Consider the following 22916-nt stretch of genomic DNA (forward strand, 5'->3'; position numbering starts at 1 on the left):
TTACAAAGCAACGGGATCTGGAACTTAATCAGGAAAGCAGTAATTAACCCTCTTACTAATTATTTAGCAAAATTGGTCGATTTTGCTTCTGATTGGAGAAGTAGCACGATTGATCTCAAATAACAGTTCATATCATTGCTTCGGACTGATTACTTTTTATCGTGCCCAAATTCGAAACGAGCGATTTAGAAGCAGTGTCTTCTTTCTGATATCAGTTCGAAATCAAGTTACCGCTCTGATATGGCTACGATATTATGGTCACTTGGCCAAATTTGAATAACGTAAAATATCCAATCGTCCTTATTTTGTAACGCTCCGGTGATATATCAGGGTTGTTTTGTCTCACCATGTCTCGCCAAAATACTCGTTGTGAGGCCAAATTCGCCTGATATGCCACCGTGTTATAACGAGTTACCCATGCACAATGTTTTGATTACCAGTTGAAAACGTCAGGCAGACTTCGTCAATTTTGTTTTGCGTTTTGGAAACATGGCTTAAAAGGTAATAACAATTTGCTTTTCCTTGAACAATTCACTTGATACCTTCATCTCAGTGCGTTTTGTGTTCTGCATTTTGTTGTAATCTGGCTATTATCTTCTCAGAATGTTCAGCCCATATCATCTTTTAAGTCAAGCATACTGGTGTCTTAATAGTATTTCACCATTCTTAAATAAATAAACAAATAGATAAATAAATGAATATTTAAATAAATAAATCACTTTATTTAGGTGTCGAAGTGGTTTAGCACTGCTGTACTAATTGTGGACACTGAAATTCTTGTTCTTGACTGCTTCCACTTGTTGGTGCTTCTTGTTTATGATTTTCTTAGCGGCTTGGTACAGTTCTCTGGTTCTTCCCTTTCCAGGTGATTTTTCTGCTTCACCCCTATCTGTTCTAGTCAGACTCTCTTGTCCTTTTTGCTCTGTGTTTTTACTCTCTATCTCCCAGCATGTACTCTAGTTGTAACTTGCCTTTTGCTCTGTCTGATTTCGCGCTATGTCCTTTGTCGTGGATTTTTCTGCCGTTGGTCTATTGTATTGCAGGCGTTCTTTTTCACCCGATGTAGTACTTTTTGGCATTTTCTGTGTGCACTTTCTCCACCACTTTACTTTCTTGGTGGATATTTTCTTCACCCTCTAGTGCATCAAATCTGTTGCGCGGTTCGAGGCCAAATTCTTACTTGCATATTTCGTTTTCCAGCATCTGTGTGCCGAATCTTGCCTTGACTTTTGCTCTATCTAGGTGTTTTTGTAATTTTATAACCACACAGTGTTAACTGGCTACATCTGCTCCGCGGTACACCCTGATGTCTTCTACTGGTCTCCTCCAATCTTTGGTGATCATCATATGATCAGTTTGATTTCTTGTTTTTGCGTCAGGGTAGGTCACACGGTCGCTCACCGCTCTTATTATTTCTGCTGCCCAGACCATTATCTCTTCCATTTCTTTGTTATTGTACCAGACTTGCGTTCAGGTCACCCATAACAATGACCACGCTCATGTCTAGATCTGTTGCACTTACCAACGTTTACCTGAAGTTGTTCGTAGAATTCGTCCTTCTCGCAATCTGTTGCCTTGTTTATCTGTCGGCGCAGACATTTGAATGACTGTTGTTTTCTTGAAACGAGAGTAACGTCTTGCCCTTATTGCGCGGCTGCCTACTACTGTCCACTGGATCAGGCTCTTCTGTGTCTTCTGGCTCATCATCATCTCCACTGCTCTCTCTTGAAGACTTTCTTCTCAGCTCCGGTATGTCATCATCACAGTCCTCAGTGGCGTTTCTAGAAACCCCGCCCCTCCTATTTTGGGTAAAACCCAAAAAAATCGCAGAATGAAGAAAAGCCGGCAAGGCAAGCAACACGCTTTTGAGGGCTAAAGTTTAGCGACACATAAGACAGGCATATATTTGATACAGGAAAACATAATATAAAAGTTTTCTGGCAAGAAGAAAACCCGGTAACCTAGGTTGGATGTTTGAAAGCAATCCACGGTTAGCGAAAATATCAATTACTGTTTCACGACTTTTCATTGCGGTTTTCTTCTAACATCGTTTGTCCATCAGTCTTGGTGTTACGTAGTTCTTAATCTTTGATAACTTAATATAAGATAAACCACATCCGCCAGAAAGAAGAGGAAAAGACAAATTTACTTGTAATTCCTTTATATACTCTCTAAACACCGCGTGGCTTCTGTGCTGTCGATGTTTCGGGGAGGTTTATGTTCGTGAACCAAGGGCCTGTAAAATATTCAGAAAAAAAGCTACCCCCACCTCCACCCCTGCCGTTGTCCTTGAAGTCTTACCGTTGCATTAAAATACTGAACAGCTGAACGATTTATTCACTAATTAATAAAAAAAGACTGCAGAGGTGTTGGAATGCGACGATCCCCCCCGGGGGGGGGGGCGCATTTGCCTTCTTTCTTCGTCCCTACCCAGTGGCATTTAGACAGCTTATGTGTCCCCACCCCGGGGAATTTGCCCATTTTTTTAAAAAATGCTAATGCCCGGGGGTTAGCCCGGGGGGCATGGGCAATGCTGGAATTGACTGACGCAAAATTGATCCGCTTAATTAAAGAAGAGCCAAAACCAAAATGATGGAGTGTTTTCTAAGCAAATGCCCATTCAATAGTATCGAAGGCTTTCTCAAAGTCCAAGGAGAAGTAACCCGGAAATATTCTTTGATTCTGTGTATGAGATGACATTGTTAATCAGGTAAATTCTTTTTGCAATAGATCGTCCTTTCAAGAAATCCGTTTGGTCGTTGTCTACTAAACTTTGCAAAAGAGCCTTGAGACGTGAAACAATCGCTTTGGATGCAATTTTGTAGTCACAGTTTTTAATAAAGTTATGGACCTCCAGTTTTTCAGTTCTTGTAGTGCCTTGTCTTTCTTGAATCTTAGCTAAATGTTCGATTCACTGTATGCCAAGAATGAATTCTATTACAAAGGAAATGAATGAATAAAATTGATATTTCCCTAAACATCAAGCAAAAAATGCAAATCAGACCCATTTTAAGGCAATATCACTTGGATGTGTCTCGTGCTTGTTATGTTTTCCCCGGAGTATAATTTTGACAGTAAAGTGAAACGACTGTGTGAAAGATAAAAATATTTGTTAGGAACCTGTTTCAGGCATTCAGCTTTTGTGGCGATTGTCAAGATTAAGATTGCTGCCGTAGAATATCCTTACCCCCGAAAAAAAGTTCGTGCAGGGGACTTGACACCGAAAAAAAAATCCTCCAGAGGCAGACTAGTGGACCTGAAAAAAAATTCCTGCCAGCTGAAAAAGTCCCAGCCCCCTTCTCCCACCCCCTCCCCCATGACTTTTCTAATGGTCCGTCCCTAACAAAACATCGATCAGCTCAAGTCTAAAGCGTTCCATCTCTCACGCTACTTGGGCCACTATTCCAGCTGTGGACATGGTTTGTATTGTTCCACCATCCCACGCGCATTGTGAAAATTGGCGTCGCCAGTGACCTCGACGTCGCCCTTAAGGCTTCACCCAGTAACAAGGACGTTCTCGCTAATTGTTTCTGCGCATCCTTACTGCGCACGCAAATTCACAACTCATTAGAATACTGAAATTAATTGTTGTTGCTATCTAGGAGAACCCCTGGGAAAATATGTCAATGACTATATCCTGCTATAGAGAGTTGATTCATTAGACTTTGGTCGGGAACTTTGATGAGTTTGTTTTGACGTCAGCTAGTGCCGATGCCCGTATCAAGGAAGATCCATGTATGCCAACTACTCCGGGTTCTCTTTATCTTTTAGTTTTCTTTTTTTTTTTTTCCCGCGACTCAGTAATGTAAACAAGGCTCAAGAGGAATGTACAAGCTAGGAGTGAATCGTCATTTCTTCACTCAGTCTGATCTCTTAACGCATACTGTTTGATAGGTAAAAGTATTACAAATAAAACCACGGCGAAAAAGCGGAGACATTGTAGTCATATAATGTACATTCTGCATGCGCTCTGATTTGCAAAAATATATGAACTCATTGACTGAGTGGAACACTTGAGGGACGTAAATATATTTTCCCGTCAGGTTCTGTGTAAGGCATTGTAAGGAGAAATGATACGTTCATACTCTTTGTTAAATTTTACAATAAAGTTCAATCCTTACCTCGACTTACACTGCTTTCAAGTAATGACGAGTGTGATTCAGTAGCTCGTGATGCAGTTATACTCGGCGTATTCATTGCACTTGTTGCTGAGATCTTCTGTGTCAATGTTGCTGGCAGCACACTCAGTGGTGTTGTCTGAGAGGCTGAAAAGGATGATGAAATGGCTGAGGGCACTGATTTTAAAGGATAACTTGACCAGCCTGCAAAATCATGACCAGAACATTTCAGAAAATATATGGTACTTTAATTACAATTATGATGATGTTCTTAGTTCGCCTTAGTACGATAGTCATTGTGGCTATCACAAAAGAAAATGCGAAGTAAATGTCTTAGTTAAGCAATAGACCACTCTTTCTATGGGTTTACTGGCGCAATAAACCACGCGGGATATTAGGAGAAAACGAGAAAAGCTTGTAAATCACAAGCCGTTAGGCGAGTTATTTACAAGCTTTTCGAGTGTTCTCCCAACATCCCAAGTGGTTTATTGTGCCCGTAAACCCATAGAAAGAGTGGTCTATCGCTTTTATGAAATAACTATGGGAAAAGTCTATCAATAAGAGGAAATTTTATTCTACTTTCGTGATCAAGTTGCTTATTCTCATCAAATTTATGAGATGACGCGAGAAACCAATCACAGACTGGAAGAATGAAAGCACAGACTCCGCGCCGGACACGAAATCCGCAGAGCAAAGCAACGAAAACATCTCACGCTAAGAAAGTTTTAAGAGAGGAAAGGAAAAGGTTATCGGTGAAAGGCAAAAAGCATATTAATTAACTCAAAAGTATTCTGACGGGGAAATGCAGGGATTCGTATGTGGAATCGGTCATCACGAAAGTAAAAGGCTGTACGAAAAGTGTGCAAGGAATCCAAACTTCATGTGCTTGGCGAAGTGATTCAACGCACTGTTTGACGATAACGTTTTAAAGTTTTGCGAATGGAATAAAGGTTAGCAACAGAAACGCTGCTTCCGAAAGTTATTCAGAATTTATTTACTTACGTGTTCCTCTCTGTATTTTGCTAAATGAAAACTACTGCTTGAAAGCTAAGCTCATGGAGATCAAATTCATTTATCGTGTTATGCATACCTTGCGTTGAGTTTAAACTCAAAATTTCTGACAGAAAGAAATCTTTTCCCTGCTTTTTTTGACAACCCAAATTGATCAGTCAAGCCCAGCCGAGTTCGTCCTCCACAGACCGTGTAAAGCACCAAAATAAGCGTCTAAAACGTCCTTAATCTTAATCTCAAGCCTAACCGAAGTTGGCGTAAAAGTTTTGCCATGGAAAAAAAAGATAAAGCTTTATACGACGACCAACTTCTGGTCCTGTTTTCCTTGCAAATTTCCAGGTATATGTTGAATGGAGAGATATTCGTGTTATTGACATCTCAGGCAGTGAACGGCAAAACTGTTTTATTACATTTGTTATCGCTAGAGATCCGAGTTGTCTAGTTCCCGCCTAGAGTTGCCATAGATCGGGAACCATGGTTTACCGGTACAATAGAACATAGGTCAGGTTTAGCAACTCTATTGACCAATCAGAGCGTACGTAGTACCTCAGTTATTTTATAACCACTAATAATGCTTATGTCTATCTTGCTTATGTCTATCTTGCCACGTCATGCATGAGAGCGCGCGCTAAGTAGTAAAATGAACAATGATAGGGCAGATGGCCATTGCTATAGCTCTGCCTGGATTTAACGATCTTGGACGTTCGGTGAACCCTATTTTTCTTTTGATGGATCATTTTCTCTACCGATTTTCTACGTTAGCGAAAAAATGAAGAAAATCTATCGCGCGACTAGAGGTTTGAATTTTTTGCAAAATGCACCATCGAATTCCGTTCCTCTTAGCTCTACGTTTATCTGTGCGACGGTTTCAAATGCCTCTTGAAGGGTTAAGTTTTGTGAAAACGTTGGTAACATTTGCAATCATTTACGCAACAGACCCACTTCTACAAAATATGACTAAGATCGTTTAGCTCCGTTGATTCACCTTCGATATTTTTAACTATAAACCCCTGTAGACCATGCTGAATTACGTGCACCAATTTTTCAAAATCAGGGTAGTTTTCCACGCGCTTTATCTCTGGAACGAAGTCGGTGACCCCAATTTTTTTTTTGCATTTTTAACACAAGTATAACTCATTATCTGACTGCAGTAAAAATTAAAACAATTCTATCGACTGGAAAATTTTCGCGCGAACGTCCTTAAACATTAAATAAATAATTGGATACATTACTACAAACGAACATTCATCAGTGTCAGTAGAGATATTTGTTTGTATCTTTTGTCGAATAGCCGATACAAAGTGCAAGAATAGCGAGGTGGCACTCATGATTTAACTTTCTAAGACTGACCGAAGAAGAGGCATTAGCGACAAAAACATAGTAAAAGTTCCTGATTCCCATATTAGATGGTAGACTTCTTGAAATATTTAATGGAAGGTACTAAATTTGATACTAATTTCTATCAAGAGTCGCGAAATTTATTTTGATTTTTATAGCCCACTCTTCGAATGAAAACTATATTTTTAGATTTACAGAGCAACTCACCTTGAGAATTAGCTCTTAAAACCAAAACTGAAAATCCCACAAGGAATAGAGACGCCCAATGGGAAAATGCCATGCCAGAAAGAAATGGATTATTCCTTGGTCACCACGTCTGACTTCTGTTAGAAATATGAGTTCGGGTACGTCTGGCTACGAGTTTAACAAAAAATTAATATATGCAGCGTAACGGGTCTTCTTTTCCAGCTAAACAGTTCAGGAACATCACAATGAAGCATTGTCTCCTGGTGACTCGATAACTAGAATGCGACGGGCCTTATATTAAAAAAAACTCAAATGTTACAATAAACGAACAAACGGTGTTTGATGCATATGTCGTGGCTTGCCGATGAATGACTAGTTACGTTACTTCAGTGTTTACGGAGTAGTAAACTTTTGGAGTTTGTTTGATGTAATTTTGTTTGTTTTGTTTTGACGCGGCAAATACGGGTTTTATGCATCAGTGAATTCATTTAAGATACTCCTGCGAAGGACTTGTATTCCATTATAAGGGGGATTTGAAATAATTTTTTCATGTCCCTGAAACCGCGACAAGCATTTGCGGTACAGGACCCTTTGACCGATGCAGACTTCTCTTGGTTATTGTTTAAATTTCAAATTCAACCGGCGTCATTACAGAAATCGGGTTTCCGTGGCTATAGAAACGGAGGAGAAATTATAACCCAAAAAGTGGCGCAAACACTTCCAAGCCTTTCTTAGGTGAAAAATACTTGAAAAGCTTTCTCCCTTCGACATTCTATTGTAACCAGCAGAATACGCGTTAACCAAATACACATATGAGATAATTGATTCAAGAAATCTGGGAAGAAAGTACTTGTCTTGTCGTATCAGACGAAACAATACCGAATTTGAATTTTTGACATAATGTGTTGATGACAGCAACCGAAAGATTTAACGTTTCAGTGTCTGCATAACTAACTAATTGTTGTGTCGACCCTCTAAGCTCTTGAGTTCAGTTTCTCATTTAATTCTTGGGTTTTTGTTTGAAGTAAAACACACTCACTGAATATGGCTTTTGATCAGATTCTTTTTAATTGGTTTGTGAATAAATAGACCATAGTTACTTTATCGTTAGATATAATGTCTGCTAATCTGCCCTCTTTATGATACAACAAGACGCCTCAATGCCCCTCGTTCCGCGCCACGAAAGTCCATCGAAACACCCTAACGAGCCCGCCAGCTACCCACAAACGTACAGCTGATGACATCAGAAAAACACCGTAATCATACCAATTCAAGTCTATACACCTATCGGGAACTGCCGGCTTAAACAGTATGGTCTGCGACTGGTTGCGATCCCAAGGTTCCGATTTATTCTTCTAAGTTCTGATAAAAACGGAATCAATAAAATTATGCAATATAACTCACTACAGGACGCAAGCATGCGCAAGGTACCACCGCACAAACACTTTTCCATTGCATGAATTACAATTGAATGTTTTATTGATCTTATTTTAAACAGCACCAAGCTGGCTATTACACCACACCTGGCTATTACAGTTAACAACTAAACATCACACCAGTCGCTGGCATGAAATTTTCGTCCGCCTGATGTGTTCCCATCCAGAATTGGAAACAAACATGTCGGCTTAATCAATGTTTGAGCCTTCTCCTACTACAAAATTTCTGTTTGCCACACGGACCGATGAATACATCGACAAGGCTGAAAACCATTCATAATGCCGACTTATCTTAAATTTACTTTAAATTTTATCACATGTAAACAAATATTACTAACTCTATACCCAGGGAAGAGGTTGAGGTGTTACTCAAATATTCCTTTGACAAATGCATGACAACCCAGGCACGATAGCATTTCAAACCAGAACTTTCCATTGATCTTTCCTGCCGATCTCTGATCGAACTCAGACAACAAACGGTGAGGTAATTAGATTTTGGTCTCTGTCAGAATCTTACAAGACGAACCAATAATACCGTTGGTGTCTAAATTTTTAAGCCACGAATAGCAACAAACTTTAATAAGTGTTGTAAAACAAAAGAAAAGAGTCTTTGAAATGGTAAATACTCTAACAACACCTTATTGGTTCCTTTAAAATTGCTCTCCATTTCTGTTTCCCATCAGTTGTTAACAGCTAGTTATAATAAACGTTTCTACAACTTTCCAAAATACGTAAAAAGCAGAGCACCCTTATTTAAATCATTTTTTCGACAATCCGGCAAGCTGTAAGGATTATGAGTACATTTGAAAACTAAAGGTTTGATTGGGAAGATAAAAAAAAAAAAACGTTTAGCTTTCAAAAATAATAGCTAGTAATAATATCCGTTTCTTCACCTTCCCAAAAGACGTAAAAAAAAGCGGAGCACCCTTAAGTAAATCATATTTTTTCGACAAACGGGTAAATTGTGGATTATAAGTAAACTCGAAAACTAAAGGTTTCACTGGGAAGACGGAAAACGTTTAGCTTTCAGGACTACTCAGAATAAACACATTAAGGATAAACTTGAACATGAGATATGCAATCACTGACATTAAGTCAAAAGAAAAATTTGAAGACATTGTTGCTGAAATGGTCAGAGACTGTCTTAATAAAACGAAATCGGAAAGGTTTTGTTTTCAGATATTTCTTCAAAGAAAATAATCAAACCAGATCGTTTAAGTATAATCAAACTGCTTATCTCTGTTCTAAAAAGGTTTATTCGTAGGGAGTATTAACCAGTGCTGATAAGTAATGCTTATCTCAAGCTCGAGTAGCCTTAAAGTATCCCAAGTCCAGTCTTGTTGAAGTCAGTGAGCATGTTTCACTCTTTTCCACCGCTGATAAGCATAGTATAGCCAGCGGGGTGGTCACGTGACTTCTTATAAATCAACACCACTGTCCCCGCCAAGCAAGCAACGCACATTACCAACAGAGTCATCAGGAAGATAGGACTGGAATCTAAGTAGAAGGAAAGTGAAAAATAAGATGGCGCCACATGTGTGATTCCTGAGAGCAAATTTTTATTCAGGTTCCTACTATGAATCAAACTGAGATGTTATATCGCATTTATGAGGAAAGATCTAGCCAAAAAAACAAAGTAAAAACATTTCATTTGAAACATTTGTAATTTACGAAATTTATAAAATATCTGTAATTTACAATGGTTTGAAAATTTTACTCTTTATGTAATTTATCTTAAAGTTTTAGAATTTCACATTTAGCTTACGTACCACTTTTGTTCAGGCTATTCGCACTCTTTTCCTCTCTTCTCTGTCGTGCCAGATGGAGTGGGCCCTGAGACAAAGAGTACACGCCAGACATGTCAGTGTGATCATTCACTTTACGTCTTCTTCGGCCACTTGACGGACATTTCTTTGAGCACTTAGAGCCTGGGTCGATACCATTGCATACAATCACGTGGCAGTGAACGAACACAAATGGATGGTCAGCAATAAACTTGAAGGCTTCCAGGCTAAACCGCTGTGCACTGACTGAAGGCGCAGCATGGTACTTCACAGTAACATCATTTGGGCATCTGACAAACGTTAAACCTTAAATTAGTGCCACATAGAAACACCGTCTCATTTTTTTTTTTTTTTTTTTTTTTTGCTTATGTTTCAGCCTCATTTTAAGTACGAGATAAAGAACAGTGAGAACGGATTAAAAATTTTGCACATACCCTTTCGTTATAAATTCGTACTTCAAGGAATTCTGCTGGTCCTGCTTAGGCGTGGCATAGCATCGATCTGCTATGATTGACAGCTGCTTGTCACCTGATGTCAATGATGCCTCAAAGAAAAGACGTTTACGCAGCACCACAGCAACAGGGAAATCATCCTTCGTGTAAGGTCTCACGAATCCCTTGTCAGGAAACATGTTCAGAGAAAGTGTAAAGTTCCCTGTGCCTTCATCACTGATCACAAGTTTCTTGTTACTTGGCTTCCAACCAACCGATGACACCACGTCATTCCTGAAATAAAAACAGCTGAACTGTATTTCTATTTCACGCTCACGTGTCACGACATCCTCAGCAGCCAAAGGGATTTCCAAGACTGCGTTGGAGTAAACAATAGCTGTAGGTGTTTGCCTGCGTGTTGTGTTACAGCCAGTCAGGGGTGTCGTTAGAGAGAAGTCAGCGCCTGTTTCTTTAGCTTTGCATGTGGTGTCCAGGAGTCGAAGGTGCTCACGGTCAATACCACGCAGCAGGGACTTGGGAATGATGATTGTCATGTTGTCCCTGTTGCACTGAACATCAACACCAGGAGCTAAAATGATATAAAGGAAATTAAACGAGAAAAGAAATATTTACTATAGTACTTGAAAATGACGGGAGGCGTTAAAAGAGCGACCTGGAAAGGTAGCAATTGTACACACAAATGTATAATCGGTATTAGTGGTATTACTATTATTTTTACGTTTACCATGACATGTCTTGTTATCCAGTGTTAAGCTTAGTTCCAGGTCTGGACATTCACATTTGTAGCCTCCCACAGTATTAACACACTTGTGACTGCAGCCGCCATTTGACACCGTGCACTCGTTAATATCTGAAAAAGCCATTGCCAGCGTTGTTATTATTATTAGCTGTTATTCTCAGTACAGCCTGTAACCTTAAGCACACCTTGGCATGAAACGGATTTAGCACTCTCCGTCCACTGACCATTTGCCCCACACTGCTTATAAGGTGGACCTCGCAGCTGGTAACCCTGCGGGCATGAGAACGAGCAAGTGGTGTTGAATTTCATCTGTGACGTCAGGCAACTGTCTGGGGATGTTTTGAGATGACGTCCAACGCTTAGAACGGAACAGTTAACAGCTGAAAACACAATACGAAATAAACTGACGATTGAGATGCAACTATTTGTTTATGTTAATTTTTATGGATTCCTTCAATTTAAAAATCTGTAAGTTATATACTTTTAGCAAAAATTCCAGTTTTTGGAAAGGCAGAACATGACACCGGTGGTTCATAATTTCAACTCGGCATCCCTTAGCTGAAGCGCAATACAGAATAGACCGACGAGATAATGCTACAGAAATTTATTAACGCTAAAATAATCTTTCATAGACTCCATCAATTTCAAAGTAACTAAAATTCAAGTTTTTGTCAAGAGGATTTGGATAATATATAAATTATTATAAAATAAAATTTTAAGACCAAGCCTCAATACAGCTAGCGGTGGTTTTCAGGAAGGTTCTCTAAAAAATAAAGGAAAATCTAAAATTAATTAAAAGTCTAAAACACGTTTAATTAACAGTGTAGTTAATCATCAGCGAGCATCGCGCACGAGGTTCATGAGCAGTAAAATAGATGACACACAGGTAAAGACATTACGGAAATCTGATGATTTGTTTTTTAGCTCGATCACAAACTGAAACGCTTATGCTAGTAAGGAGGTTTTGAAATCAAATTCAAACAGTGTGAAATGGATATGTAACCAGGTGACTGCAATCCATCCTCATCACTGCACGGTGAATGGCAGGAAAGACGAGGCCGAATTCAATGCAGGTTTAATTTGATTTCAGACAGAGATCTTAATTCAAGTCGATTAATGTTGAAAATATAAAGACGTTGATAAAATATCACATGAACCACAGCAGTCATGATACCTTTACAACTGGTTAAGTTCACTTGTGCGGTCCAGGCTCCTCTCCCTCCGCACTGAGTAGACGAAGGACCGCTGAGCTGATATCCATGAGCGCAAGAAAAAGAACAGGTGGACCCATACTTTTGAATGGAAGACAGGCAATGGGAAGGAGAAACTTGGACACCACTCCCCAAAGAAAGCTTTTGGCACGTGTTAGCTGACAATTAAAACAAGAGACAGAGGATCGAGACATTGAAAAAAACATGTGAGCCTGTGAGGAAAAACAGGAAACCTGACTTAACAAGCACAAACAGTTTTATCCACATTATAATTTGACCAAACCTTTTTTTTGTTTGTTTGTTTGTTTGTTTGTTTTTTTGGAGCGGTGAGTGTTTAAATCTTTGCTTCCCCCAGATATGAGGGGAAAGCTTTAAACGTAGCCTCACGAATGGAAAGAGAACACAAAACCCAAATGGCACAGACATACCTCTGCGGGTTTCACAAACGTAAGGAAAACTATTTGAGCATCCCAGGTCGTTCCATTTCCATCCATGTACCTTAGGATACATTTCTGCACACTCTTCATAAACACTGTTAGGTTCTCCCTCATACCAGTAAGTGTATGTTAGACGTGATCCGTCGACCCACAGCCAGCGAGACTTGTCTTTAGGATCCCGGTGCATGCCAATCCACGTTCGCTGACGGATTTGTGAGGTAAGCGCTTGTTGTTCAGTTTGTGAATTTATCACCACAAGATCGGAACCGAGTGCTTCACAGGCGGATTTTGCCGCAGTCCAATTCAATGCCTTGGAAGAGAACTTGTAACACGAACCTTGCATGTGAATCCAGCTGTTTGGACACACTATAAAGATATATTGTATGATCGCAAAACGTTACAGGTTTCATCGTCGTAGGTTTCCTCATCGTAGTCTCTCTTGAGATGTCTATTGACCCTGAAGCATAGATGCTTACTTTTACCTGCTTAGTACGTAGATTACGCGGTTCAATTTAGGAATAATTGGCCGAAAGAAACCCGATCTGAGCAGGTTTGAGACAGATTCTCAACTGTCATCATGCGAGATGTTTCATAACAAATCATTTACCTTTCTCTTGACGGCGTTCAGACAAACACATATATGTGATTCTTTCAATATACAGAACGGCAAAAATTACGCCATGTTCTCAATATGTGAACACTACTTTCATATGCGAAATAACATTAACATATATAGACGCTCTTTCTCGCCGATGTTCAGCGGCGAGGTAATTCTGTCTGTATAATAAGGAACCAAAATCTCGCCGATGTTCAGCGGCGAGGTAATTCTGTCTGTATAATAAAGGAACCAAAATCTCGCCGATGATCAGCGGCGAGGTAATTCTGTCTGTATAAGAAAGCGACCAAAATCTCGCCGATGTTCAGCGGCGAGGTAGCTCTGTCTGTATAATAAAGGAACCAAAATCTCGCCGATGTTCAGCGGCAAGGAAATTCTGTCTGTATAATAAAGGAACCAAAATCTCGCCGATGTTCAGCGGCGAGGTAATTCTGTCTGTATAATAAAGGAACCAAAATCTCGCCGATGTTCAGCGGCGAGGTAGTTCTGTCTGTATCATAAAGGATACAAAATCTCGCCGATGTTCAGCGGCGAGGTAATTCTGTCTGTATAATAAAGGAACCAAAATCTCGCCGATGTTCAGCGGCGAGGTAATTCTGTCTGTATAATTAAGGAACCAAAATCTCGCCGATGTTCAGCGGCAAGGAAATTCTGTCTGTATAATAAAGGAACCAAAATCTCGCCGATGTTCAGCGGCGAGGTAATTCTGTCTGTATAATTAAGGAACCAAAATCTCGCCGATGTTCAGCGGCAAGGAAATTCTGTCTGTATATTAAAGGAACCAAAATCTCGCCGATGTTCAGCGGCAAGGAAATTCTGTCTGTATAATAAAGGAACCAAAATCTCGCCGATGTTCAGCGGCAAGGAAATTCTGTCTGTATTAAAGGGACGGAAATCTCGCTGATGATGATGATGGTGATCGTCGGCCGTTAATGATCCTCGCCGAGATGAATGAAGTACTCTACAGCAATTCTAAACATATTTTTGATGTAAAGTTTATATGAAATAATTCATATATGAACTGCGGTTGTAGATGAAAGTGAAGAATGATCATCGCAGTTAATTTTCCAATTTAAGCAATTGGAAAGAAGCCTGAAAAAAAAAAAAAAAATCAGGGCTTCAACGGGATTCGAACCCGTGGCTTCTTTCCAATTGCTTAAATTGGAAAATTAACTGCGATGATCATTCTTCACTTTCATCTACAACCGCAGTTCATATATGAATTATTTCATATAAACTTTACATCATTTCACTCCTCACGGGAAGATATAAACTCAACTAATTGACCTCGCTCCCAATGTGTGGCTTCATAGCTCAGTTGGTAGAGCATCGCACCGGTATCGCGGAGGTCACGGGTTCGAATCCCGTTGAAGCCCTGATTTTTTTTTTCAGGCTTCTTTCCAATTACTTAAATTGGAAAATTAACTGCGATGATCATTCTTCACTTTCAAACATATTTTTGTTGCTTTTGCCGTCACATAGTGTAAGATGAGGATGCTGTGTGTTTATATTCCGGACGGTAATTTTTAAATTGTGAAAATCACTTACTATCGGAACTTGAAGTCTAGTAGCTGTAGTTTGTAAAAAAAAATATCCCGTTGCGTTTGCATACGTCGCTTTCATTACGTTTTCCCATCCTACGTACCCTTGTCACTCTTGCCAATCTCGCAACAGTTAGTCTCTCTGTGCAGTTCGAGTACTCGTTGTTCTTACAATTCGAGTGCCAAAAAGTGATATTTCCCTTTATGATTTAATTTAATCAAAAAAACGAAGGTATATGGATCTATTGTTCTATCTTTAATCTCTGAATTTTACATAGGTCATGGCCTCTTGAACTGTACAATTCCATTAAAATTTTTATTAAGCGAATAGTACGCATACTCCATCAGTTATTACTCAAACAGTCGCACATCCTTCTTATCTACAGACTGCAGCCATTCCTGGTCACCGTCTTCATAATTTACTAAATAGCCTTTCGATCTGTTCCATGCCGCGATGGTGCCCCTTATCCAGCCGAGATAGTCAGTGGAGCCATCCAAATTAACTCGGTTGTATTCTACCTCAAGTCTTGCTCCAATAAGGGCATTACCTGTGGAATGAAGTACATGAATGACTTCCACTACATGACATCCTCTTCAGTCATAGTTAATTTCTCTTGTAATCAAAATGAAAACAAAAGCGGGCTTTTTTCTTTTATGATATAAGCTTGCAACAATGGAATCAGTCAAATATCATAGACCAAAATTATTTTGTACCTTGTCTCTTTTTACTATGTTTTCCGTAGTTGCAGGCACGTTGCAACTGGCGTCTTTTATCCGGTGGACCTAAAAGACTTTAACCAGTTGTTAACTATATATAGTACGGGGAAATGAGTTTAGGTGGAGCCCTGTTCGTTCTCTACCCTTTCAGTTGTTTAGGATGACTTCAAACATTGACTACATCCATAATAGTTATAGTAGCACTGCGCCTAACTTGTCCTCTACTGCATTAGCTTAATTGTCAAAGAATCTGAGTATTGCTGCTGCCTTGAGTAGACAGGACGCAGGTCTTGAACATCGGCGAGATTTTGGTTCCTTTATTATACAGACAGCACTACCTCGCCGCTGAACATCGGCGAGATTTTGGTTCCTTATTATACAGACAGAATTACCTCGCCGCTGAACATCGGCGAGATTTTGGTTCCTTTATTATACAGACAGAATTACCTCGCCGCTGAACATCGGCGAGATTTTGGTTCCTTTATTATACAGACAGAATTACCTCGCCGCTGAACATCGTCGAGATTTTGGTTCCTTTATTATACAGACAGAACTACCTCGCCGCTGAACATCGGCGAGATTTTGGTTCCTTTATTATACAGACAGAATTACCTCGCCGCTGAACATCGGCGAGATTTTGGTTCCTTTATTATACAGACAGAACTACCTCGCCGCTGATCATCGGCGAGATTTTGGTTCCTTTATTATACAGACAGAGCTACCTCGCCGCTGAACATCGGCGAGATTTTGGTTCCTTGCTATACAGACAGAACTACCTCGCCGCTGAACATCGGCGAGATTTTAGTTCCTTTATTATACAGACAGAATTACCTCGCCGCTGATCATCGGCGAGATTTTGGTTCCTTTATTATACAGACAGAGCTACCTCGCCGCTGAACATCGGCGAGATTTTGGTTCCTTGCTATACAGACAGAACTACCTCGCCGCTGAACATCGGCGAGATTTTAGTTCCTTTATTATACAGACAGAATTACCTCGCCGCTGAACATCGGCGAGATTTTGGTTCCCTTATTATACAGACAGAACTACCTCGCCGCTGAACATCGGCGAGATTTTGGTTCCTTTATTATACAGACAGAATTACCTCGCCGCTGAACATCGGCGACATTTTGGTTCCTTTATTATACAGACAGAACTACCTCGCCGCTGATCATCGGCGAGATTTTGGTTCCTTTATTATACAGACAGAGCTACCTCGCCGCTGAACATCGGCGAGATTTTGGTTCCTTGCTATACAGACAGAACTACCTCGCCGCTGAACATCGGCGAGATTTTAGTTCCTTTATTATACAGACAGAATTACCTCGCCGCTGAACATCGGCGAGATTTTGGTTCCTTGCTATACAGACAGAACTACCTCGCCGCTGAACATCGGCGAGATTTTAGTTCCTTTATTATACAGACAGAACTACCTCGCCGCTGAACATCGGCGAGATTTTGGTTCCTTTATTATACAGACAGAACTACCTCGCCGCTGAACATCGGCGAGATTTTGGTTCCTTATTATACAGACAGAATTACCTCGCCGCTGAACATCGGCGACATTTTGGTTCCTTGCTATACAGACAGAATTACCTCGCCGCTGAACATCGGCGAGATTTTGGTTCCTTATTATACAGACAGAATTACCTCGCCGCTGAACATCGGCGAGATTTTGGTTCCTTGCTATACAGACAGAACTACCTCGCCGCTGAACATCGGCGAGATTTTGGTTCCTTTATTATACAGACAGAATTACCTCGCCGCTGAACATCGGCGAGATTTTGGTTCCTTTATTATACAGACAGAATTACCTCGCCGCTGAACATCGGCGAGATTTTGGTTCCTTTATTATACAGACAGAACTACCTCGCCGCTGAACATCGGCGAGATTTTGGTTCCTTTATTATACAGACAGAATTACCTCGCCGCTGAACATCGGCGAGATTTTGGTTCCTTTATTATACAGACAGAATTACCTCGCCGCTGAACATCGGCGAGATTTTGGTTCCTTTATTATACAGACAGAACTACCTCGCCGCTGAACATCGGCGAGATTTTGGTTCCTTTATTATACAGACAGAATTACCTCGCCGCTGAACATCGGCGAGATTTTGGTTCCTTTATTATACAGACAGAGCTACCTCGCCGCTGAACATCGGCGAGATTTTGGTTCCTTTATTATACAGACAGAACTACCTCGCCGCTGAACATCGGCGAGATTTTGGTTCCTTTATTATACAGACAGAATTACCTCGCCGCTGAACATCGGTGAGATTTTGGTGCCTCTATTATACAGACAGAACTACCTCGCCGCTGATCATCGGCGAGATTTTGGTTCCTTTATTATACAGACAGAGCTACCTCGCCGCTGAACATCGGCGAGATTTTAGTTCCTTTATTATACAGACAGAACTACCTCGCCGCTGAACATCGGCGAGATTTTGGTTCCTTTATTATACAGACAGAACTACCTCGCCGCTGAACATCGGCGAGATTTTGGTTCCTTGTTATACAGACAGAACTACCTCGCCGCTGATCATCGGCGAGATTTTGGTTCCTTTATTATACAGACAGAATTACCTCGCCGCTGATCATCGGCGAGATTTTGGTTCCTTTATTATACAGACAGAACTACCTCGCCGCTGAACATCGGCGAGATTTTGGTTCCTTTATTATAGACAGAACTACCTCGCCGCTGAACATCGGCGAGATTTTGGTTCCTTAATTATACAGACAGAATTACCTCGCCGCTGAACATCGGCGAGATTTTGGTTCCTTTATTATACAGACAGAATTACCTCGCCGCTGAACATCGGCGAGATTTTGGTTCCTTTATTATACAGACAGAACTACCTCGCCGCTGAACATCGGCGAGATTTTGGTTCCTTTATTATACAGACAGAATTACCTCGCCGCTGAACATCGGCGAGATTTTGGTTCCTTTATTATACAGACAGAACTACCTCGCCGCTGAACATCGGCGAGATTTTGGTTCCTTTATTATACAGACAGAATTACCTCGCCGCTGAACATCGGCGAGATTTTGGTTCCTTTATTATACAGACAGAACTACCTCGCCGCTGAACATCGGCGAGATTTTGGTTCCTTTATTATACAGACAGAACTACCTCGCCGCTGAACATCGGCGAGATTTTGGTTCCTTTATTATACAGACAGAGCTACCTCGCCGCTGAACATCGGCGAGATTTTAGTTCCTTTATTATACAGACAGAACTACCTCGCCGCTGAACATCGGCGAGATTTTGGTTCCTTTATTATACAGACAGAACTACCTCGCCGCTGAACATCGGCGAGATTTTGGTTCCTTTATTATACAGACAGAACTACCTCGCCGCTGAACATCGGCGAGATTTTGGTTCCTTGTTATACAGACAGAACTACCTCGCCGCTGATCATCGGCGAGATTTTGGTTCCTTTATTATACAGACAGAATTACCTCGCCGCTGATCATCGGCGAGATTTTGGTTCCTTTATTATACAGACAGAACTACCTCGCCGCTGAACATCGGCGAGATTTTGGTTCCTTATTATACAGACAGAATTACCTCGCCGCTGAACATCGGCGAGATTTTGGTTCCTTTATTATACAGACAGAATTACCTCGCCGCTGAACATCGGCGAGATTTTGGTTCCTTTAATATACAGACAGAATTACCTCGCCGCTGAACATCGGCGAGATTTTGGTTCCTTTATTATACAGACAGAACTACCTCGCCGCTGAACATCGGCGAGATTTTGGTTCCTTTATTATACAGACAGAACTACCTCGCCGCTGAACATCGGCGAGATTTTGGTTCCTTTATTATACAGACAGAATTACCTCGCCGCTGAACATCGGTGAGATTTTGGTGCCTCTATTATACAGACAGAACTACCTCGCCGCTGATCATCGGCGAGATTTTGGTTCCTTTATTATACAGACAGAGCTACCTCGCCGCTGAACATCGGCGAGATTTTGGTTCCTTTATTATACAGACAGAATTACCTCGCCGCTGAACATCGGCGAGATTTTGGTTCCTTTAATATACAGACAGAACTACCTCGCCGCTGAACATCGGCGAGATTTTGGTTCCTTTAATATACAGACAGAACTACCTCGCCGCTGAACATCGGCGAGATTTTGGTTCCTTATTATACAGACAGAATTACCTCGCCGCTGATCATCGGCGAGATTTTGTATCCTTTATTATACAGACAGAACTACCTCGCCGCTGAACATCGGCGAGATTTTGGTTCCCTATTATACAGACAGAATTACCTCGCCGCTGATCATCGGCGAGATTTTCGTTCGGTATATAAGAGAAATTAAATTATCACATGTTCCAACATTTACATAAAATAGTTTCAATATATATATTTAAACATTCACCTAATATGTGAATATATGTAAACCCTTATCTTGATGCGGATGTTATCGTGACTCTTGATCTAAGAAACGCGGTGTACTTCTGCACAAATGATCCTCTGTTGATATTATCTCCGAAAGGTCATGCAAAGTGGCACATTTACGAAATAATCTTGATAAGTGTGTATAAAACAGATCCTGACCAAAGTTTGAAATTTATCCTCGAAAAGAACGCATAAATCTCTTGATTCTTGTAACAACCTTGTCACATACTGAACAGGCATCCAAAAAGACGTTAGAGACGTAGAACTCGTTACATTCTCCTGATGACCTCTGGTGAAGGCTGCCTTTGCTCAGCCAATAATTGAATCTCTAAATATTTAAGAGTGATTTTCTGAGTGTCGAGAATCGGAAGACAGTCACGAAAAATCGATTTTTCTTTTATTTCGCCAAAACATACCTTTGGGTGAACTTATTCAAGGAAAAATAGTTTCAAGTTCCAACGATTTATTTTACGGCCAAACTTTAAGAAAGTTCGAAATTTGCATATAATGGCGGTTTTTGCGGCTTAAAATGTTCAGAATTTCACGCTTCTTTACGAAAACAGCGGGGGCGTAAAAACGATCCTATGAAAACAAGACTTGGCAAAAATATTATTTCACTCTTATACTTTAAAATCGTGTAATAAGTTTCTTGAAGTTTTGTTTGTAACTTTTTAACAAACGGTATTTGTACAGCCGCCATTTGTGTCTCTTGGCAAGGAACAAATAAAGGCCAACTTTGACTAGTATAATTGGCCTCTGGTATATATCATTTGGTCAAAATATCTACATTTTAGGAAACCTTGGTTATTGTTTTTTTCACCCAAAAAGTTATAGCTCTGGGAATTAAAATGTTCTCCGTCAGTAAAATAAAATGTTACGGCAGGTAAGCGAGTTCAATTTTATGCAAATCACGAGGTTATTCCTTGGAAGTCAACGGTCTAAAACTGGAAACAACGATTCACCGTTACTTACGTTCCTTCTGCTGCTATAGAAACGATTTTAACTTCCCAGTGTCCTTGTGAGCTGTTCCGTAAAATACTTCCAGTAAAACAGCGAGCATAAACGGCCATAAAATTCGACAAGGTCGACAATGTTTATATTTGAGATGAGACACTGACTGGCACACACAGTATTGGCTGTTTTCATCGTCTTGCTCAGTCGAGTCCTTTAAAAATATGATAGAATATACGCTTCAAACCGTAGTAAGTTAGTTTCTCATATCCATATGCCTCATGTCGACTCATGAGTAAATAAATCAATCCCCGTACACTGAATAAACAACTCGAATGACCTGAGGTCAAGAGGTCACCTGATATGTCGTTATGTTACTTTTCCTCGGTTTCACATTACACGCGTAACGCCGTGTTTAAGGACGTTCGCGCGAAAATTTTCCAGGGGATAGATTTTTTCTTCATTTTTACAGCAGTCAGATAATGAGTTACTTGTGTCAGAAATGCAAAAAAAAAAAAAAAAAAAAAAAAAAAAAATGGGGGTTACCGACTTCGTTTCAGGGTTGAAACGTGTAGAAAACTACCTTATTTTTAAAATTCAGCATGGTCTACAGGGGTTTATAGTTAAAAGTATCGAATGTGAGTCAAAGGAGGCAAACGATCTTATTGGATAGCACCACCGCCTGTGGTTTTTAAAGCAGCGACTATCCGGGTCAGATGTCCAGGCATCGTCAGTTACACGGAATATAAGTGGAGATAAATAATGCCCGTGGCTGGGAATGCGTGAATTAGGGGCACGAAAGGAACGAGCTGAAAACGTGAATCTCACGCGAAAAAAATGAGCTTTGCTCTCGCTGCTCGTATATCACCAGCATTTGCTAACTAAAACGGCACAGCCTGTGTTTCTGTGTTTTAGTCATTTCAGTCACTTATGACGCTCAATTTTGCTGCTATGATTAAGGTTTAGAAGTGGCGCTAATTCACCCCCACCCCACTCCCAAGAAAAATAATTTCAAAAGTCGTGACGGCTTATACTCCCGAAAGCAGAATGCAATCTGCATTTGTATTGAGAGGCACTAGGCTACGAGCAGGCATATATTGGAGAAGAGAAAGTAGGAAAGGAAAAAGGGAATTAGAAGTGCCACCCAAGCCTGTTCGCCGTAAAGGAATCTACCTGGACATACTTAAAAAAGCCATATTAGGATTAAAATGGATGAACTCTGTGTTGCTATAACTGAGGATCATGCATTAAATGTTTGTTTGATTTTTCACACAAAATGTCATGCTGCTCTTGGCAGATATCGCAATAACGTTATAAGGAAATGAACATGTTTGATTTGTATTAACAAGCGCATCTTAAAACTATTACAACTTCAACAAGTAAATAATAAATGTCTGACACTTTTTTGACGCCTTCAACGACACAGGCAGATTATTGAACTTCCTCAAGATATGTGATTGTAAAGTTTTACAGTAGTCAAATGAGAAGGAATGTCAAATATGGCCGGATGGGAAATTGAACGGTAAATTTGGAAAGAACATTTTAAGCCTATAGAATGGAAATTTCAGATTAGAAAAATAAAAGAATGAAACAAATGTAACTAAGCCTTTATTTACATAGAGTAAGTTTGTCACTTTTGCTAAGCGACACGAAGCGTTACAGAAAGCAGGTAGCTTGCGTTACTTGAATAAATAATATGCAGAATTTAAAACATTATTATCTTCGGCGGTCCAGCTTTTTCTGCAGATACGAAACGGTTTCTTATTTTTAAATATTTATCTTTGTGCGCGTTTAGATGTGTGCCAAATGTTACTAAGCGCAAAACTATGAATCACGTCGACATCAAAGAGATCAATCCAGTGTTGAAATTATGTCAGGGTATCATGCATCTATGAACGATATCTTAGAAACTAACAATTATGTCAAAATGCTGCTTTTTCAATTTTCTTTTTAAATCGAAATGTCT

At 40.2% G+C, this 22916-nt stretch overlaps 2 protein-coding genes across 2 annotated transcripts in view; both read right to left on the reverse strand.

The window, feature by feature from the left end:
* The window catches only part of LOC110053644 (uncharacterized), a 294177-nt gene that overhangs the window by 29141 nt on the left and 242120 nt on the right, over positions 1-22916 (reverse strand). The window lies entirely within an intron of this gene.
* Positions 8099-13505, reverse strand: LOC110053642 (ZP domain-containing protein-like). Its single transcript, XM_089286011.1, has 7 exons — positions 12704-13505; positions 12239-12433; positions 11250-11444; positions 11050-11175; positions 10308-10893; positions 9859-10163; positions 8099-9586 (listed from the first exon to the last, which is right to left on the reverse strand). Exons 1-7 carry the CDS (start codon positions 13053-13055, stop codon positions 9450-9452), a joined length of 1896 nt encoding a protein of 631 aa, XP_089142137.1. The 5' UTR covers positions 13056-13505; the 3' UTR covers positions 8099-9449.

Source organism: Orbicella faveolata, unplaced genomic scaffold (genome assembly GCF_042242905.1).
Source record: "Orbicella faveolata isolate gen_17 unplaced genomic scaffold, um_ofav_v1 contig_13, whole genome shotgun sequence".
NCBI classification, from domain to species: domain Eukaryota; kingdom Metazoa; phylum Cnidaria; class Anthozoa; order Scleractinia; family Merulinidae; genus Orbicella; species Orbicella faveolata.